The 15,033-nt window shown below is 38.2% G+C and overlaps 1 protein-coding gene across 5 annotated transcripts in view; it reads left to right on the forward strand.

Annotated features, from left to right (window-relative positions):
- The window catches only part of ANKRD50 (ankyrin repeat domain 50), a 60,396-nt gene extending 52,034 nt beyond the window's left edge, over positions 1-8,362 (forward strand). For all 5 annotated transcript variants that reach the window (XM_042983940.1, XM_042983941.1, XM_042983939.1 and 2 more), the window contains 2 exons: positions 235-3,785; positions 5,365-8,362. In XM_042983940.1, the coding sequence (XP_042839874.1) occupies positions 235-3,782 (3,548 nt within the window). In that variant the 3' untranslated portion in view covers positions 3,783-3,785; positions 5,365-8,362. The remainder of the gene's footprint in view (positions 1-234; positions 3,786-5,364) is intronic.
- The last annotated feature ends 6,671 nt before the right edge of the window (positions 8,363-15,033 follow it).

Raw genomic sequence — 15,033 nt, forward strand, 5'->3', positions numbered from 1 at the left:
AACAGTTGCATTCGTAAACAGAAAAATGAAATAATTTATCTACCTTTAATGTGTTTACAGAGGGAAAAGAGAACTGATTTGTATACTCATAGGTGTTAATTTATTGGTATTAATTGATTTGTTATCTATTTATTTGCTTATTAGTTTATTATGTATTGAAGATATCCTCTTTGAATATATGGCAACTTCTGTGATCATTTTCAACTGATGACACCGACTTTTTTCTCTCTGTAGGTTTTCGAAAAATAAGTTTAGATGACCTTCGGAAGGCATACATCGTTAAGGATGTTCAGCAGTACATCCTTCATCGTTTAGATCAAGAAGAAGCTTTGCGACAACATCTCACTAAAGAAACTGCAGAGATGTTAAATCAACTTCACATTAAAAGCAGTGGATGCTTTCTTTATCTAGAACGAGTTCTAGACGGAGTTGTAGAAAATTTTATTATGTTGAGAGAGATTCGTGACATCCCAGGAACTCTTAATGGTCTGTATCTCTGGCTGTGTCAGAGACTTTTTGTAAGAAAACAGTTTGCAAAAGTCCAGCCTATTTTGAATGTGATTCTTGCAGCCTGCCGGCCTTTGACCATAACGGAATTGTATCATGCAGTCTGGACTAAAAATATGTCATTAACCTTAGAGGACTTTCAACGTAAGTTAGATGTCCTCTCCAAACTTCTTGTTGATGGACTAGGAAATACTAAAATACTGTTTCACTATAGTTTTGCAGAGTGGCTTCTGGATGTGAAACACTGCACTCAGAAGTATTTATGTAATGCAGCAGAAGGACACAGAATGTTGGCTATGAGTTATACCTGTCAAGCCAAGAATTTAACACCATTGGAAGCACAAGAATTTGCATTGCATTTAATTAATTCAAACTTGCAGTTAGAGACAGCTGAGTTAGCTCTCTGGATGATATGGAATGGTACACCTGTCAGAGATTCTCTGTCTACTTTAATACCCAAGGAACAAGAAGTGCTACAGCTGTTGGTTAAAGCTGGTGCGCACGTCAACAGTGAAGATGACCGCACATCATGCATAGTCCGACAAGCCTTAGAAAGAGAGGATTCCATTCGGACATTATTAGATAATGGAGCTTCAGTAAATCAATGTGATTCAAATGGGAGAACATTATTGGCTAATGCTGCATACAGTGGCAATCTTGATGTCGTGAATTTACTTGTCTCCAGGGGAGCAGATTTAGAGATAGAAGATGCTCATGGACATACACCACTTACCCTAGCTGCTAGACAAGGACATACCAAGGTGGTTAATTGTTTGATTGGGTGTGGAGCAAACATTAATCATACTGATCAAGATGGTTGGACAGCATTAAGATCTGCTGCTTGGGGTGGCCATACGGAGGTAGTTTCTGCACTACTTTATGCTGGCGTAAAAGTGGATTGTGCAGATGCTGATAGCCGAACAGCCTTGAGAGCAGCAGCGTGGGGAGGTCACGAGGATATTGTACTGAATTTGCTACAACATGGTGCTGAAGTCAACAAAGCTGATAATGAAGGTCGAACTGCATTGATAGCAGCAGCCTACATGGGACATAGAGAAATTGTGGAACACCTGCTGGACCACGGAGCAGAAGTGAATCATGAGGATGTCGACGGCAGGACCGCTCTCTCTGTAGCTGCACTTTGTGTGCCTGCAAGTAAAGGACATGCATCGGTTGTCAGTCTTTTAATTGACCGAGGTGCTGAAGTAGATCATTGTGATAAAGATGGCATGACTCCGTTGCTGGTAGCTGCTTATGAAGGACATGTCGATGTGGTTGACTTGCTTCTAGAAGGGGGAGCAGATGTCGACCATACAGATAACAACGGTCGCACACCCCTCCTAGCAGCAGCTTCTATGGGCCATGCGTCAGTTGTAAACACACTTTTGTTTTGGGGTGCAGCAGTGGACAGCATTGACAGCGAGGGCAGGACAGTCCTCAGCATAGCTTCAGCCCAAGGAAATGTGGAGGTAGTACGTACCCTACTGGATAGAGGGTTAGATGAAAATCACAGAGATGATGCTGGATGGACACCTTTGCATATGGCAGCTTTTGAAGGTCACAGATTAATATGTGAAGCACTTATTGAACAAGGTGCTAGAACAAATGAGATCGATAACGATGGACGGATACCTTTCATATTAGCTTCGCAAGAGGGTCATTATGATTGTGTTCAAATCTTATTGGAAAATAAATCCAATGTTGATCAGAGAGGTTATGATGGAAGAAATGCGCTGCGTGTTGCTGCGTTAGAAGGGCATAGGGACATTGTTGAATTACTTTTTAGCCACGGAGCTGACGTTAACTACAAAGATGCTGATGGTAGGCCTACGCTTTATATTTTGGCCTTAGAAAACCAGCTTACGATGGCTGAGTATTTTTTAGAAAACGGTGCAAATGTAGAAGCAAGCGATGCCGAAGGAAGGACAGCACTTCATGTTTCCTGCTGGCAAGGCCATTTGGAAATGGTGCAGGTTCTGATAACCTACCATGCTGACATCAACGCTGCAGACAATGAAAAGCGGTCTGCCTTGCAGTCTGCAGCTTGGCAGGGCCACGTAAAAGTGGTTCAGCTTCTGATTGAGCATGGCGCCATAGTTGACCATACGTGCAACCAAGGTGCGACTGCCCTCTGTATTGCAGCCCAAGAAGGGCACATTGATGTTGTGCAGGTTTTGTTAGAGCACGGTGCTGATCCAAACCATGCCGATCAATTTGGACGCACTGCTATGCGGGTTGCAGCCAAAAATGGACATTCTCAAATAATTAAATTATTAGAAAAATATGGTGCATCTACTTTGAATGGCTGTTCCCCGTCTCCTGTTCATACAATGGAGCAAAAACCTCTACAATCGGCGTCTTCAAAAATGCAGTCATTAACAATTAAATCAAATAGTTCTGGCAGTACTGGTGGAGGGGATGTGCAGCCTTCACTGCGTGGTTTACCTAATGGGCCAGCTCATGCATTCAGTTCTCCTTCGGAATCTCCAGATTCTACAGTCGATCGTCAGAAGTCGTCATTGTCAAATAATTCCCTGAAAAGCTCAAAAAACTCATCTTTGAGAACTACTTCATCTACAGCAACAGCCCAAACAGTGCCAATTGATAGCTTTCATAACCTGTCATTTACAGAACAAATTCAGCAGCATTCATTGCCGCGCAGTAGAAGTCGACAGTCCATCGTTTCCCCGTCTTCCACAACACAGTCCCTGGGACAGAGCCATAATTCACCGAGTAGTGAATTTGAGTGGAGTCAAGTAAAACCCAGTTTGAAGTCAACTAAAACAAATAAAGGGGGGAAGTCAGAAAATTCCAGCAAATCGGGGGCAGCTGGAAAAAAGGCTAAACAAAATAATTCTTCACAGCCAAAGGTTTTAGAGTATGAAATGACTCAGTTTGATAAAAGAGGACCTACAGCCAAATCTGGTACTAGTGCAGCCCCTAAACAGATGCCAGCAGAATCTCAGTGCAAAATTATGGTACCTTCAACTCAGCAAGAAATTGGTCGATCTCAACAGCAATTTCTTATTCATCAACAAAGTGGGGAGCAGAAGAAGAGAAATGGAATAATGACAAATCCCAATTATCATCTTCAGAGCAACCAGGTCTTTCTTGGTAGGGTTTCAGTCCCACGGACAATACAAGACAGAGGGCATCAGGAAGTGTTAGAGGGATATCCTTCCTCAGAGACGGAATTAAGCCTTAAACAAGCCCTGAAGCTTCAGATCGAGGGTTCTGACCCTAGCTTCAACTATAAAAAGGAAACACCATTATAAAAGGTAACATTTCATCAACATAAAGAATAAAATATCAAAAGTATGGTTCCCTCTACTGAGGATACTCTTTCCCCTAATAGTCATGTGGCCAGTTCCCTCGCCTAATCAGTTCAGATGACATCCTCTCAGCAGCACCTTCCCTTAGTGCCCTTGTGAATTTGAATTGCCCCACACCACCAGCATTCTCTTTTTGCCTTTCCTGTTTTTTTTGTTATCCAAAGAACTTATTATTTCACATACGTTATATATTTATTATTATGTTTATTATTTGTCTCTTCCCAACTAAAATATAAGTTCTGTGAAGGTAGGGGTTTTTATCTGTTTGTTCTCTGCTATATTCCATGTACTTGGAATACTGTTTGGACCTATATTAGTTTTTCAGTAAAAATGTATTGAGTAGGTGAACGGATGAATGAATATACTACTTATGAATCTCAGTAAGAATTTCTTCTTACATAGTCATTTCCCTTCTTAGAAATTCTTTGGTGGCAATAGAGGGAGAGGAGAGGACCATTTCTGTAATACTCACTTTTTGGTTTGAATAAGATAGTATATGTAGTGCTTAGTAGATAGGTAGTCAGTGTTAATTTCCTTCCTTTTTCACCCTGGAAGAAGTCAAAGATTTAATCAGCTAAAAGTAATTTTTACTATGGCAGATCTCTTAAGAATCTTCCAAATAAAATTTGCACACACCAAGAAGAGGTGAGGAAAGATGTTAAGTTGGATGTATGCACAAGAGGGTATTTAGAGCCCACTATATTTACACATAAGAATTACATGTTTAAACCTCAAAATAAAATTAGATTTAAATACAAACATTTTTTTTTCTTTCCACCACAATGGACACTTCACTAATTACATAGGGGAATTTAGTGAGAAAATATATATATAATTTTATATAATAGATACTTTTTCAGAAGCACATCTCTCTCATTAGAGATAAATCCAATGGTTTCATTAGGAATCTTTGCTATTTTATACTACAAGTATATTTATCCCACTTTGCTTAATCATTTTTCATTCTTTAAAAAAAAATGTACTCTTTAGCAAACTGAAATATCCCTTGTCTTTCTGGTTTGTTTTTCCTTCTTTCTTGCTTTCTTTCTTGCTTTCTTGCTTTTTTTTTGTCTTTGGAGATATATTTTAGGTATTTTAGGTGAAACATTATAAATTGTAAATTTCCTGTGCTTTCTAATAGTAAACACCTTTCAATCTGAATCGATGGATGACTGGTCAAATCTCATTCCGAAATAATTTGTATAAAGTAGTTAGTTCATTCTCCAATGTGACTTATTTTAAAAATACCTAGCGATGGTACAACCCTCTAACTCTTGTGCTATCTTTTGTAAAGGCAAAGTATACGTATATATTACACAGTAAAACACATTAATGAAGGTAAACATTTTGTGGATTCTTTAAAAGTGATTGTAAGTTAAATAATGAATCTCTAATAGATGTGTCCACTTTATGTTTTATATAGTAAATACATAAATATATATAATTATATAGGGTCTTAAAACTATATGTAGTTATATAATAAGTATAATGTAGACATTAATTTTTTTTTTAACTTTTGCATTAGTTTCCTATTCTGTGAAACAGAAGACATTGTGATTGGAGTGGTTCTTCAGCTACTGGATGAAAACATAAAATGCCTGTTGATTTGCTGAAAAAAAAAAAGTGAAGAATGTGATATCTGCAGTACAGTTACCTTAATTACTGTCATGTGCCTAAATAGTAAGGCTGCCTTCTCAGTGTAACCCTCTGTGCTTAAAAAATTTCATTTTGTGTGCTTTGTATTCACTACATAAGAATAAGCACTTTTTTGAAAAAAATGCAGATGTATACTGCAGTTCCCTGATAAAAGCTGAAAAAAAAATTTGCGTAAAGTATTTTAAGTTAAGATTTGATAAATGTGCATGTGCCATGATCAAATATATACAAAAAGGCAGTGTCCTTTGTATTTATTTTATTTTTTTCTTTTTGTGGCAAATGAAACTTAAGCATATTGTTTCACATTTGCATCGTTGTAGTGTATGGCTTGTTTCTTGTATCTTTAAAAATGTTGCTCAATAAAATAAATCATGCAACTATTTTATGTTCAGTACACCTTCGGCATTGGTTGAAAATGTGTTTCTATTTAATGCCACACTGAAGTGAAAAATGGTTTCTTGACAGATTTTTTGAAAATAATCCTAGTATTTTAGGGAGCTGCTCTAAGTAGTTTAAATATGGATTTCCCAGTAGAATCCTCCTGATCTCTGGCTAAAGAGGAAAAAAAGAAAAAGAGAGGAAAGGATGAAAGGGAGAGAGATAGAGGAAAAAACACACTATAGGCAGAACAAAGTTCTGTTTCATTCACTGGGATGCAATTTCACCTTCCACTCGCTTGTCATTCCACCTCCAAGAAGACAGACTATCATTTCTGAGGCATAAAAATTCTCAGGGACAAAGCCATGCCTCAGGGCGTGTGTATGTAGAGGGAGATGCACCTGTCTGAGGGTAGATTTTTGATCCCTGAACAATTCATCGACTACACTTACCTCAACTGTCCAGTGAAGTACAATATAATTTACCAGTGTCAATTTTAATGCTGGCTTTTCTCTCAGTCCTTTCTATCTTATAAATCACTTCATGACCCAAATAGCCCCAACTCAAAAATCAGTGGAATCCATTTTAGTGGTTAATTGGATAAATATTTTTGATGAATGTGTAATATGTGCCATCCTTCACAGATGACGCCATTAACCTGTCAGTCATAGCACGTGTGTATTTTTTTTTACTGGTATTTGGTAAACGATAGTGATGGATTTGCACTTTTCTGTCCACATACTCTTTCCTGTTTTCTTCTTTGGACAATTGCTCACAGGATAACTGGATGGCAGGGTTAAAGGTGAAGTCTGTGACAAGGAACACAAAGTTGACTGGTTAAGAAGCCATGGTTCTGAGTCTGATCTTTGAATAAGCCTTGTAAATTTTAGAAAGCCCAGAAATTCTGTTTCCCATGTGCTATTGATAAGAAAGAGAAATGAGGAAAGAGAATTTGGAGATTCAGCACAACAACATTGCCACTACCGGAAAAACAATCTTTAGAAAATGTCTTAGTTAATAACAGAGGTCAGTACTGTCCTCTTCATACATGAAGGGTACATGGGATACATTGTTCACAGGAATAGAAACGTGTGATTAGTTGTGATAAGTGTCTCACTTGAATCTTCGTGTGAGGCTTTTGTTTTTATTTTTTAAAGTCATCAAAACACATTCTGTTTGTGTCATCAGTCATAATCAGGAATAGGAGATAAGGTCAATCGATACTAAGGTGACATGGCAATATTGATAACTCGAATGTGAATGTTTCAAGTATTGAATTTTTGTCCCTATGGGACATTTATTAAATACACTTAATAGGACTCTTGCAAAGTAGCCTTAAAAGTGTTAATGATTCTATTGATAAATATGAATACATACTATTATTAGAACCAATGTTACTCATATCTCAAATACAGTACATTTACATTACTGTAGAAGATGAAGCTCTAATTTCTTATTAGGTGTATTTTTCTTTAGAAAGAGAACCCTGAAAGCTGCCAGTTTTTCTATTAACCTTGAATTATTGGAATTGTATTTATTTAATTTTATTGTTTTTTACAAAAATGCACCTTGTGGCCAAAGGGCAAAGATATGACTCATTACATAAGGGATTTATGTTTTTCAAAGAGCTAAATGTTTTCGTATCCATATTATGTACACTTGAAACAGTTGGTAGGAAGAGAACCTGTTGGAAAAATATGATTTTCAAAAGTAAGTAGTCCTCTGGGTGTTTTTATATTCATTGCGTTTTGGAATAGGACAGAAGAGGTTTTTAGTTAGGATAAGGATGATTAAGAGTGCTGGAGATACCCTGCTTTGCCTACTTGTTTCTTTGGGGATTTAACAGCATGACTGAAAACAGCTTTTGCTTCATTAAGAAGAGTAAAAACTAGTCCCCCCAACTTAAAATGCCTAAAGAGCTATTTTAAACATCAAAATGCTTCAATTTTGTAAATCACCTGACGTCACTACACACATATGATGCCGTGTGCTTATAACTTTTTAACATTCCGCCTGTGCCCATTCCCTAAAAGTCATGAGTTGATAATAAGGGAAGCGATTAAAACAACAACAACAACACTAATGAAAAATTAAAATCTGAATGTGTGTAGGAAAGGTTTTGGAAGGAAAACTGACTGGCACTCCGCATACTGCAAGGTGATGCCAGTATCTTTTGTCCTTCCTCACTCCCCACCCCTACTGGAGTCCTTACCAAAAACAAGTCACTACTTAGAAACAAGAGTAGTTTTCTCATTATTGTTTGGCTATGCGAATGTTCGTTTTGCTTCATGTTGCTCCATTTACACTTCTCAGCAAATGTAGTTGCAGACAAATGGTTTCTTTTTATTGTTTCCTTGGTTTGGGGTATGTAAATAGCCTAAAATGTACATTGAATTTCACATTGTAAAAGTTTTATTTTATTCCTTGTATTATATTAAGCAAAAATCCCTATGTATATGAAAGTGCATAATAAATATATTTGCTCTCTAGAGGATATCTTGTTTTAATTTTACCCTTGAACCACCAGAATGTGCATGACATGTTTACAGTAGAAACAACTATTAGTTTTAAGTTGTTAGCTTATTTTAAATAAATACGGAGTACGGAGAAAATGAATTTGGGAATATTCTACCAAAAAAGAAAAAAAGAAAAGAAAAAAACTAAGATGTAAAAACTTCACAGAGGAAGGTAGAAAACCAAAAAGATCTAGACTTTATGTCTCTGAAAAGTTTCTGTAAGGACCTGGTGTTCTTCCCCCCCCCCCCCCCGCCCCCCCTACTGATCACCGTGTAACTGCTGTACCTCCCCATGTCTGGCTTCATGACTCTGAGGTTGCGTAACCTGATAAGTTGTGTGCGTGCGTGCTCCGTGATCATCAGAACAGTATGGCCATCTCACATTTGATATTTTGGAGTTTATTGCAAGTGTGGTCATTCGTTTTCTAAACAAATTTCTGTGTATTCTTCACTCGGTAAAGCTGAATCGCTTCATGTTCTGCTTTTCCCACCAGAACACAACATCCTGTACATGTATGAGTGTGTGTGTAAATACATACAGTATATTATTCGAAAGAGAGGTTTCTGAAAAGGCCAGCTAGGTATTATCTGTCAATTTTATGATAATTACAGAGTTCTGCAGTAATTACCATGCATTCTTTCTAAATGTGTTGTATTAATAAGAATCCAACTCAAACTTTTTAATAACAATGCTTAATTAAACACAAATGGGTGATGAAAGTAGAAGCATTTTAAAACAGACTGGTTGACTAAAACTTTTATGGAGTTTTCTAGCTGGTGGTCCAAAGACATAACTGTGAGAACTTCGCAATGACTAAGGTTTCCATTCCTTTGCCCTAGTAGTTGGAAGGATTCCAACTAATAGTGATATACACTCTGAAGGCTTAGATTCCTGGATTTGGGGGAAATTTTCAATTATCAAGCAAATATATGCACTAAATCTTATTTCAGGATAGGGGCGCCTGGGTGGCTCAGTCTGTTAGGCGTCCAACTTCGGCTCAGGTCATGGTCTCAATCTGTGAGTTCGAGCCTCGTGTTGGGCTCTGTGCTGACAGCTCAGAGTCTGGAGCCTGCTTCAGATTCTGTGTCTCCCTCTCTCTCTGCCTCTCCCCTGCTCATGCTCTGTCTCTCTCTGTCTCAAAAGTAAATAAAAACATTAAAAAAAAAATTTTTTTTAATCCTGTTTCAGGATAGGGCCTCTGCTTACCCATCTTGCTAGTATAGTAAAATTAAAATTATCCAGTATTACAATGGAGTCATTTGAAACTTACTGCATATTTAGATATACTCCTTCTTTTTAAGTGTTTCCTTTTTAATGTTAATTTATATTTGAGAGAGAGAGAAAGAGCACAAAAGGAGGGGCAGAGAGAGGGAGAGAGAATCCCAAGCAGGCTCCTCACTGTCAGTGCAGAGTCCTACACAGGGCTTGAACCCAGGAACTGTTGGGATCATGACCTGAGCTGAAACCAAGAGTCAGACACTTAACTGACGGAGACACCCAGGTGCCCCTGGATTACTAGTCTTAAATGTACATGATCATTACCCATACTGACAAAATTTAGATAACAAGAAACGCATTCATAGAATAATATATTTGTAATGTTTAGAAGAAGTTTTACTTACGGCTTTTACTTATTTTTGGTCTACTTGTTGAAATGTGATCTAATGATAGGTCCCAAAAGAATTGATGTACATTCCTCCCATTTTGTTTGTAAACTTACACTGAATGATAACCTATACAGGAAAATATGCAAATCTTAAGGCACGGTCCTATAATTTTTTACAAACCGAACATATCTATTTGACCATCACCCTGACCAAGATGTAGGCCATAACCACGTATCTAAATATAAACCTCCTGTGTCTGAAAATAATATTTATTGTGAAGGTAGAGGTTAAACGAGACCATTTGATTTTATGAGATTTGATTGTAATTTAATAACTCCATTAGTACATTTTAGTAAGTAGACACAACAAGCACAAACACTTGTATACATTAAAAAAAAAAAAAAATGCTGCTACTGGGGCGCCTGGGTGGCTCAGTTGGTTAATTGTCCGACTTCAGCTCAGGTCATGATCTCACAGTTTGTGAGTTCGAGCCCTGCGTCGGGCTCTGGGCTGATGGCTCAGAGCCTGGAGCCTGCTTCGGATTCTGTGTCTCTCTCTCTCTCTCTCTGACCCTCCCCTGCTCATGCTGTCTCTCTCTGTCTCAAAAATAAATAAAACATTAAAATTTTTTTTTTTAATGCAGTAATTGTGATTAATTCTCCTATGGAAAGGCAATTTATTCATTTCTGAATACCTGCCAAAAAGCCACAGGTGTATTTTTAAAGACACTGTATGTTCAGTATATCGAAACCAATAGCCATCAACTTTCTTACCTAAATATCAGCTCTGTTCTTCTGTGAATAGAGTTTTCCATTCTACTTTAAAGAAACTGACATCGGATATTGTGGATGAGCTGTATGGGTATGGCTTAGACATGGAATTGGACATGAAAATCCCGAGGGAGACCTTCTTGGCAGAAAAGCCTCTGGTCCTTCCTCAAGAAATTCACCAAGGGATGCCCTGCTATACGTTTTAAGTTAAAATACAACGTGTTGTGACTGAAATTTTAAATAATCAATAGTTTGATTAGAAAACCAAATACCCATCCCAGCTGAATCACTAAGAGGGCTTCTACTTCCCACATGACTCTCTCAGGCACGTAGGTTTAAAACTCCAAGGTAACGTTGCCGCACTTGGCTCCCAAAATGCGTGGCCAGGTCTAAAACAGATTTTAATGCTCTACTAGGCTTCCCAAATGCCGTGTGCTAGTCTCCTCTCTTGAGCAGTCAACACGCATATTATCATATTCACATCTCTGAGACGTCCTTCAGGAAAAAATAAGTTAATTTAACTTTGCATAGACTAATGTTTTGTTCTCTTTTGCTTTCCCAAAAATAAATTGTGAAGAGAAGAGTGGCCCGCTCCACAGTCTTTTAAAGAATTCCTGTTAAAACATGGGTTAGAAAATGCACGACAGAGTCATCTTGCCTCAGGAAGCAGTCCTTACTGGGGGACTCTAACTCTTAACTCTCTAGACATTCCTATTCTTGTGCCTGTCTCTACCATCATTGTTTAGGGCCTCACCTGGTCTGCCAGAAGTCCCTCCAGCACTCCTCTCCTCTGTGCTGTGCCTTCTCCAGCCATGCAAACTGAGATGCATCTCTTAAAGCATGGCCCTCTTCTGGTCACAGACTCCAGCCAGCCTTCAGTCTGTCTCCTCAGCGGTCTGTCCTTCAGGAAGGCGCCAGTGATCTTTTGAGAACGTTGCTCTGAGGACGGTTTGCTCCTGGAAACCGTCAAGATCTATCATGTCTTATAGAATGGCACAGAAAGCCTTGCACAGACTCTCTCTCACCTGTCTTTCCTGCTGCTGCTGCTGCTGCCTCCATTTCTGCTACCACTCCCTTCCCCCTGCCCCCACCTGCCACTGGCCACACACCAAACCCTCTGCTCCCCAATCCCCACAGACTCAGTTGCTTTTGCTAGAACCCTCTATGCTCCTCCAGAGCTGTTTCTCTGCTCATATCGATCTTTGTCCCAGTCTCTCAACCATAGAGAAGTGCTTTTTAAATTACTGTCGTATTTCATACTTTTATGGTTCTTTTTCTGCATTATGTGAAACATATTGCCTCCTTTTCTCCCACTGCAATCTTCTTTCAGACAGGAATTGAGTCTTACTCATCTTTGTATCTTTTGGGTTATCTCATACATAGTAAGTATTCAGTTACTATTCCTTTCATGGCACTTTCTTTTCATTCAGAAACAGCTGTGGGAGAAATATTTAAATTCTGCTATTTTGGTCCACTTGTTAAAACATACTGAGCTTACCCAAGCTCTAAGAGTGATCAAACTCAGTAAAAAATAGTATGTATTCTCTTATCACTGCTTTCCCATCTGTTCCATTCACTTAGCGTGTATTGAATATAACAGAAAAACAAGCCAATTATTCAACATTTATTAGAACATATGTGGCTGACTGTTGGATTGCTTTTAGCTGATAACCTGACCTGACCTCTTTGTAACCAGAGACAGCTAAGTTGAATTCAGTTTATTCTTTTAAGAAGAACTTAGTAATTGTCACTAAAATCGAGAAAACTTATCCATTTGTCCTTTAATTATGTAGCAAACCTTTTATCAGTGGTTTTCAGGGAAGCAACAAGGTAAGTGTAGGCTGTCAGCCCTGCTCCACATCACAGATACGTCACTCCCTGACCCTTTCTCTAAGAATCCACCAGAAGTTCTCCTGGTACAATAATAACACACATCTGATCTGAGACCTGGTAATAATTCATTTGATGTAGATTTTAATAGAAAGCTGCAATAAAAACAGTTGGACATGTGAGAAAAAAAGCGCACTAAAAATGAAATAAAACTGATGACATAAAATTTAAAAAATGAGTACCAGAATGAAAGACAAATGAAAATATGATCTTAAAACAAAAATAGAGGCTCTAAAAGAGAAAGCAAGATGAGATTGTATAAACTAATTAATGAAGACTATGGTTTTGCCTTAAAGTTCTGAATTCTATTTCATTTGATTTGTGCAAAAAATGCCATTTATTTTATTATTTGCATTTCTCATACTTATTATTTGTTCTCTTTAATAGTAATCATATTTAGTTTCTAGTAAATTCTTATTTAATAAAGAATGACTTTCAGTGTCCATCGGACGTTGAGAATTTGTCAAACTGATACTAACTTAAGACCTTTAAATTACCCTCATTTAAATACAAAGAGAACTTTATTTATCCATTCATCCCTTTGGGTTCTAATGCTCTTAGTCTTTGTCTTGGGCAATTATTTGTGACCAAAAATGCAGATGTTTCGGTGTTAGCAACTTCTCATTGGAAGTGAGATTTGTGTATTTAGTCAGTAAATATTTGTCGGACACTTAATAACTAGTCACCAATAAAAGTGATAAAAAACGCACAAGGTTTATGCCCACAAAGGATTTATATTTTAACAGCCTCTTTTTTTTTTTTTTTTTTTTAATTTTTTTTTTTTCAACGTTTTTTATTTATTTTTGGGACAGAGAGAGACAGAGCATGAACGGGGGAGGGGCAGAGAGAGAGGGAGACACAGAATCAGAAACAGGCTCCAGGCTCTGAGCCATCAGCCCAGAGCCTGACGCGGGGCTCGAACTCACGGACCGCGAGATCGTGACCTGGCTGAAGGACGCTTAACCGACTGCGCCACCCAGGCGCCCCTAACAGCCTCTTTTTAAAGAAAGAGTAAAAATGGGATATAGAATAGAATAAGATTGTAAACTCTATGAGAAAAGAGACGTTTTCTCTTTTGTTCACTGCCATATTCCTAGCAGTTTTTGTATAAAGGAGGTGCTCAGTAGATACTAAATTAATGCTTTGAAATAAGTTTGTAGACAGAGAAAAGATCTACAAAATCTAGAAATTTAGAGTCCTTTATTCTTTTTATTTATGTGTCTAATATTGTCTTGTTTCCAAATCCCAAACTGTAGTGAAGGGTAACCATGTTGTGTGAAAAGGCAATCCTCACACATATGAAACACGTTATGACTTCCAGGGTGCTAGACCCAGGCTGCTTCTTCTAGAAATCTTTGGTTGAAGGAAACAGAAGTAACTCAAGCCAAAGGAAATGTATGTGGCAAATATCAGAAATTCAAAAAATTCATGGGAAGTGTCACAAAACTGGTTAGGACACAGGCAGAGTTCAGGTTATCTATAGATTTTAGGAAAAGGATATTCAGAAATAGCAGGAAGTATTTGTTTAGGGAGCTGGGATAAAGAATGCTAATTGTTTTCATTGTTTCTGTCATTCTGTTTAAGTTTCAGCAAGTTTAGCTTGGGTTATGCTCCCATTTCTTAGGTGGGAGAGGACAGAACATCAAATTATATTCCTCAGATAGCATCCGATAGGGAATACAGAATTCTGAAGAGGGAATCAGGGTGAAATTAGGAAAAGGACACAAATGCTAGGAAACCCCAGCTAGAAAATGCTAGCCACAGTGCTTATGTCAACTGAAGCATATCGAGAACTGTAACATCACACTTCACCCCACTTACAAGCTCACAAGTCAGCGTGCCGCAGTTTCATAGACACGAGCAGAAGACACAAGACTTTAGGTCAGGAACAAAGACATTTATTACTCATAGAACAGCAGGCATCATGGGCTTCGCGTTTGCATCGGTTCTCCTTGCCCCAGGCTCTATGGGAATGATGCAGAAGCAGACCCAGGAGGACCCTACATGCACAACTAAGGAACTATGAGCCTAGGACCCTCCATCTTATTAAAGTGCCACTAGCAGACTTGCCCAAACTTGGTTCGGGAGAAAGCCATTGTTTTTATCTTAGACGGCAAAGAAATCTGCCCTCTGCACTGAGGGGAAATACTATATTTCCAAGGCTATTTGCTACACAAACATCCTCGAAAAGATATTCCAGACAAATGATGTCACAAGATGGGCAGAAACATGAGGGATTCATGGGGAGTTGTCTACCAACAAGGTCAGAGGATGAGTTGAGGGGGGCAAAGAGACATTGATAGATGCAAGTATGATTCAAATCATATGAAGAGAGAAACCAATGGCCAAGACATTAAACTCAAGTTCGAAGGGACT

This window comes from Panthera tigris, chromosome B1 (assembly GCF_018350195.1).
Source record: "Panthera tigris isolate Pti1 chromosome B1, P.tigris_Pti1_mat1.1, whole genome shotgun sequence".
In the NCBI taxonomy this organism is placed as follows: Eukaryota; Metazoa; Chordata; class Mammalia; order Carnivora; family Felidae; genus Panthera; species Panthera tigris.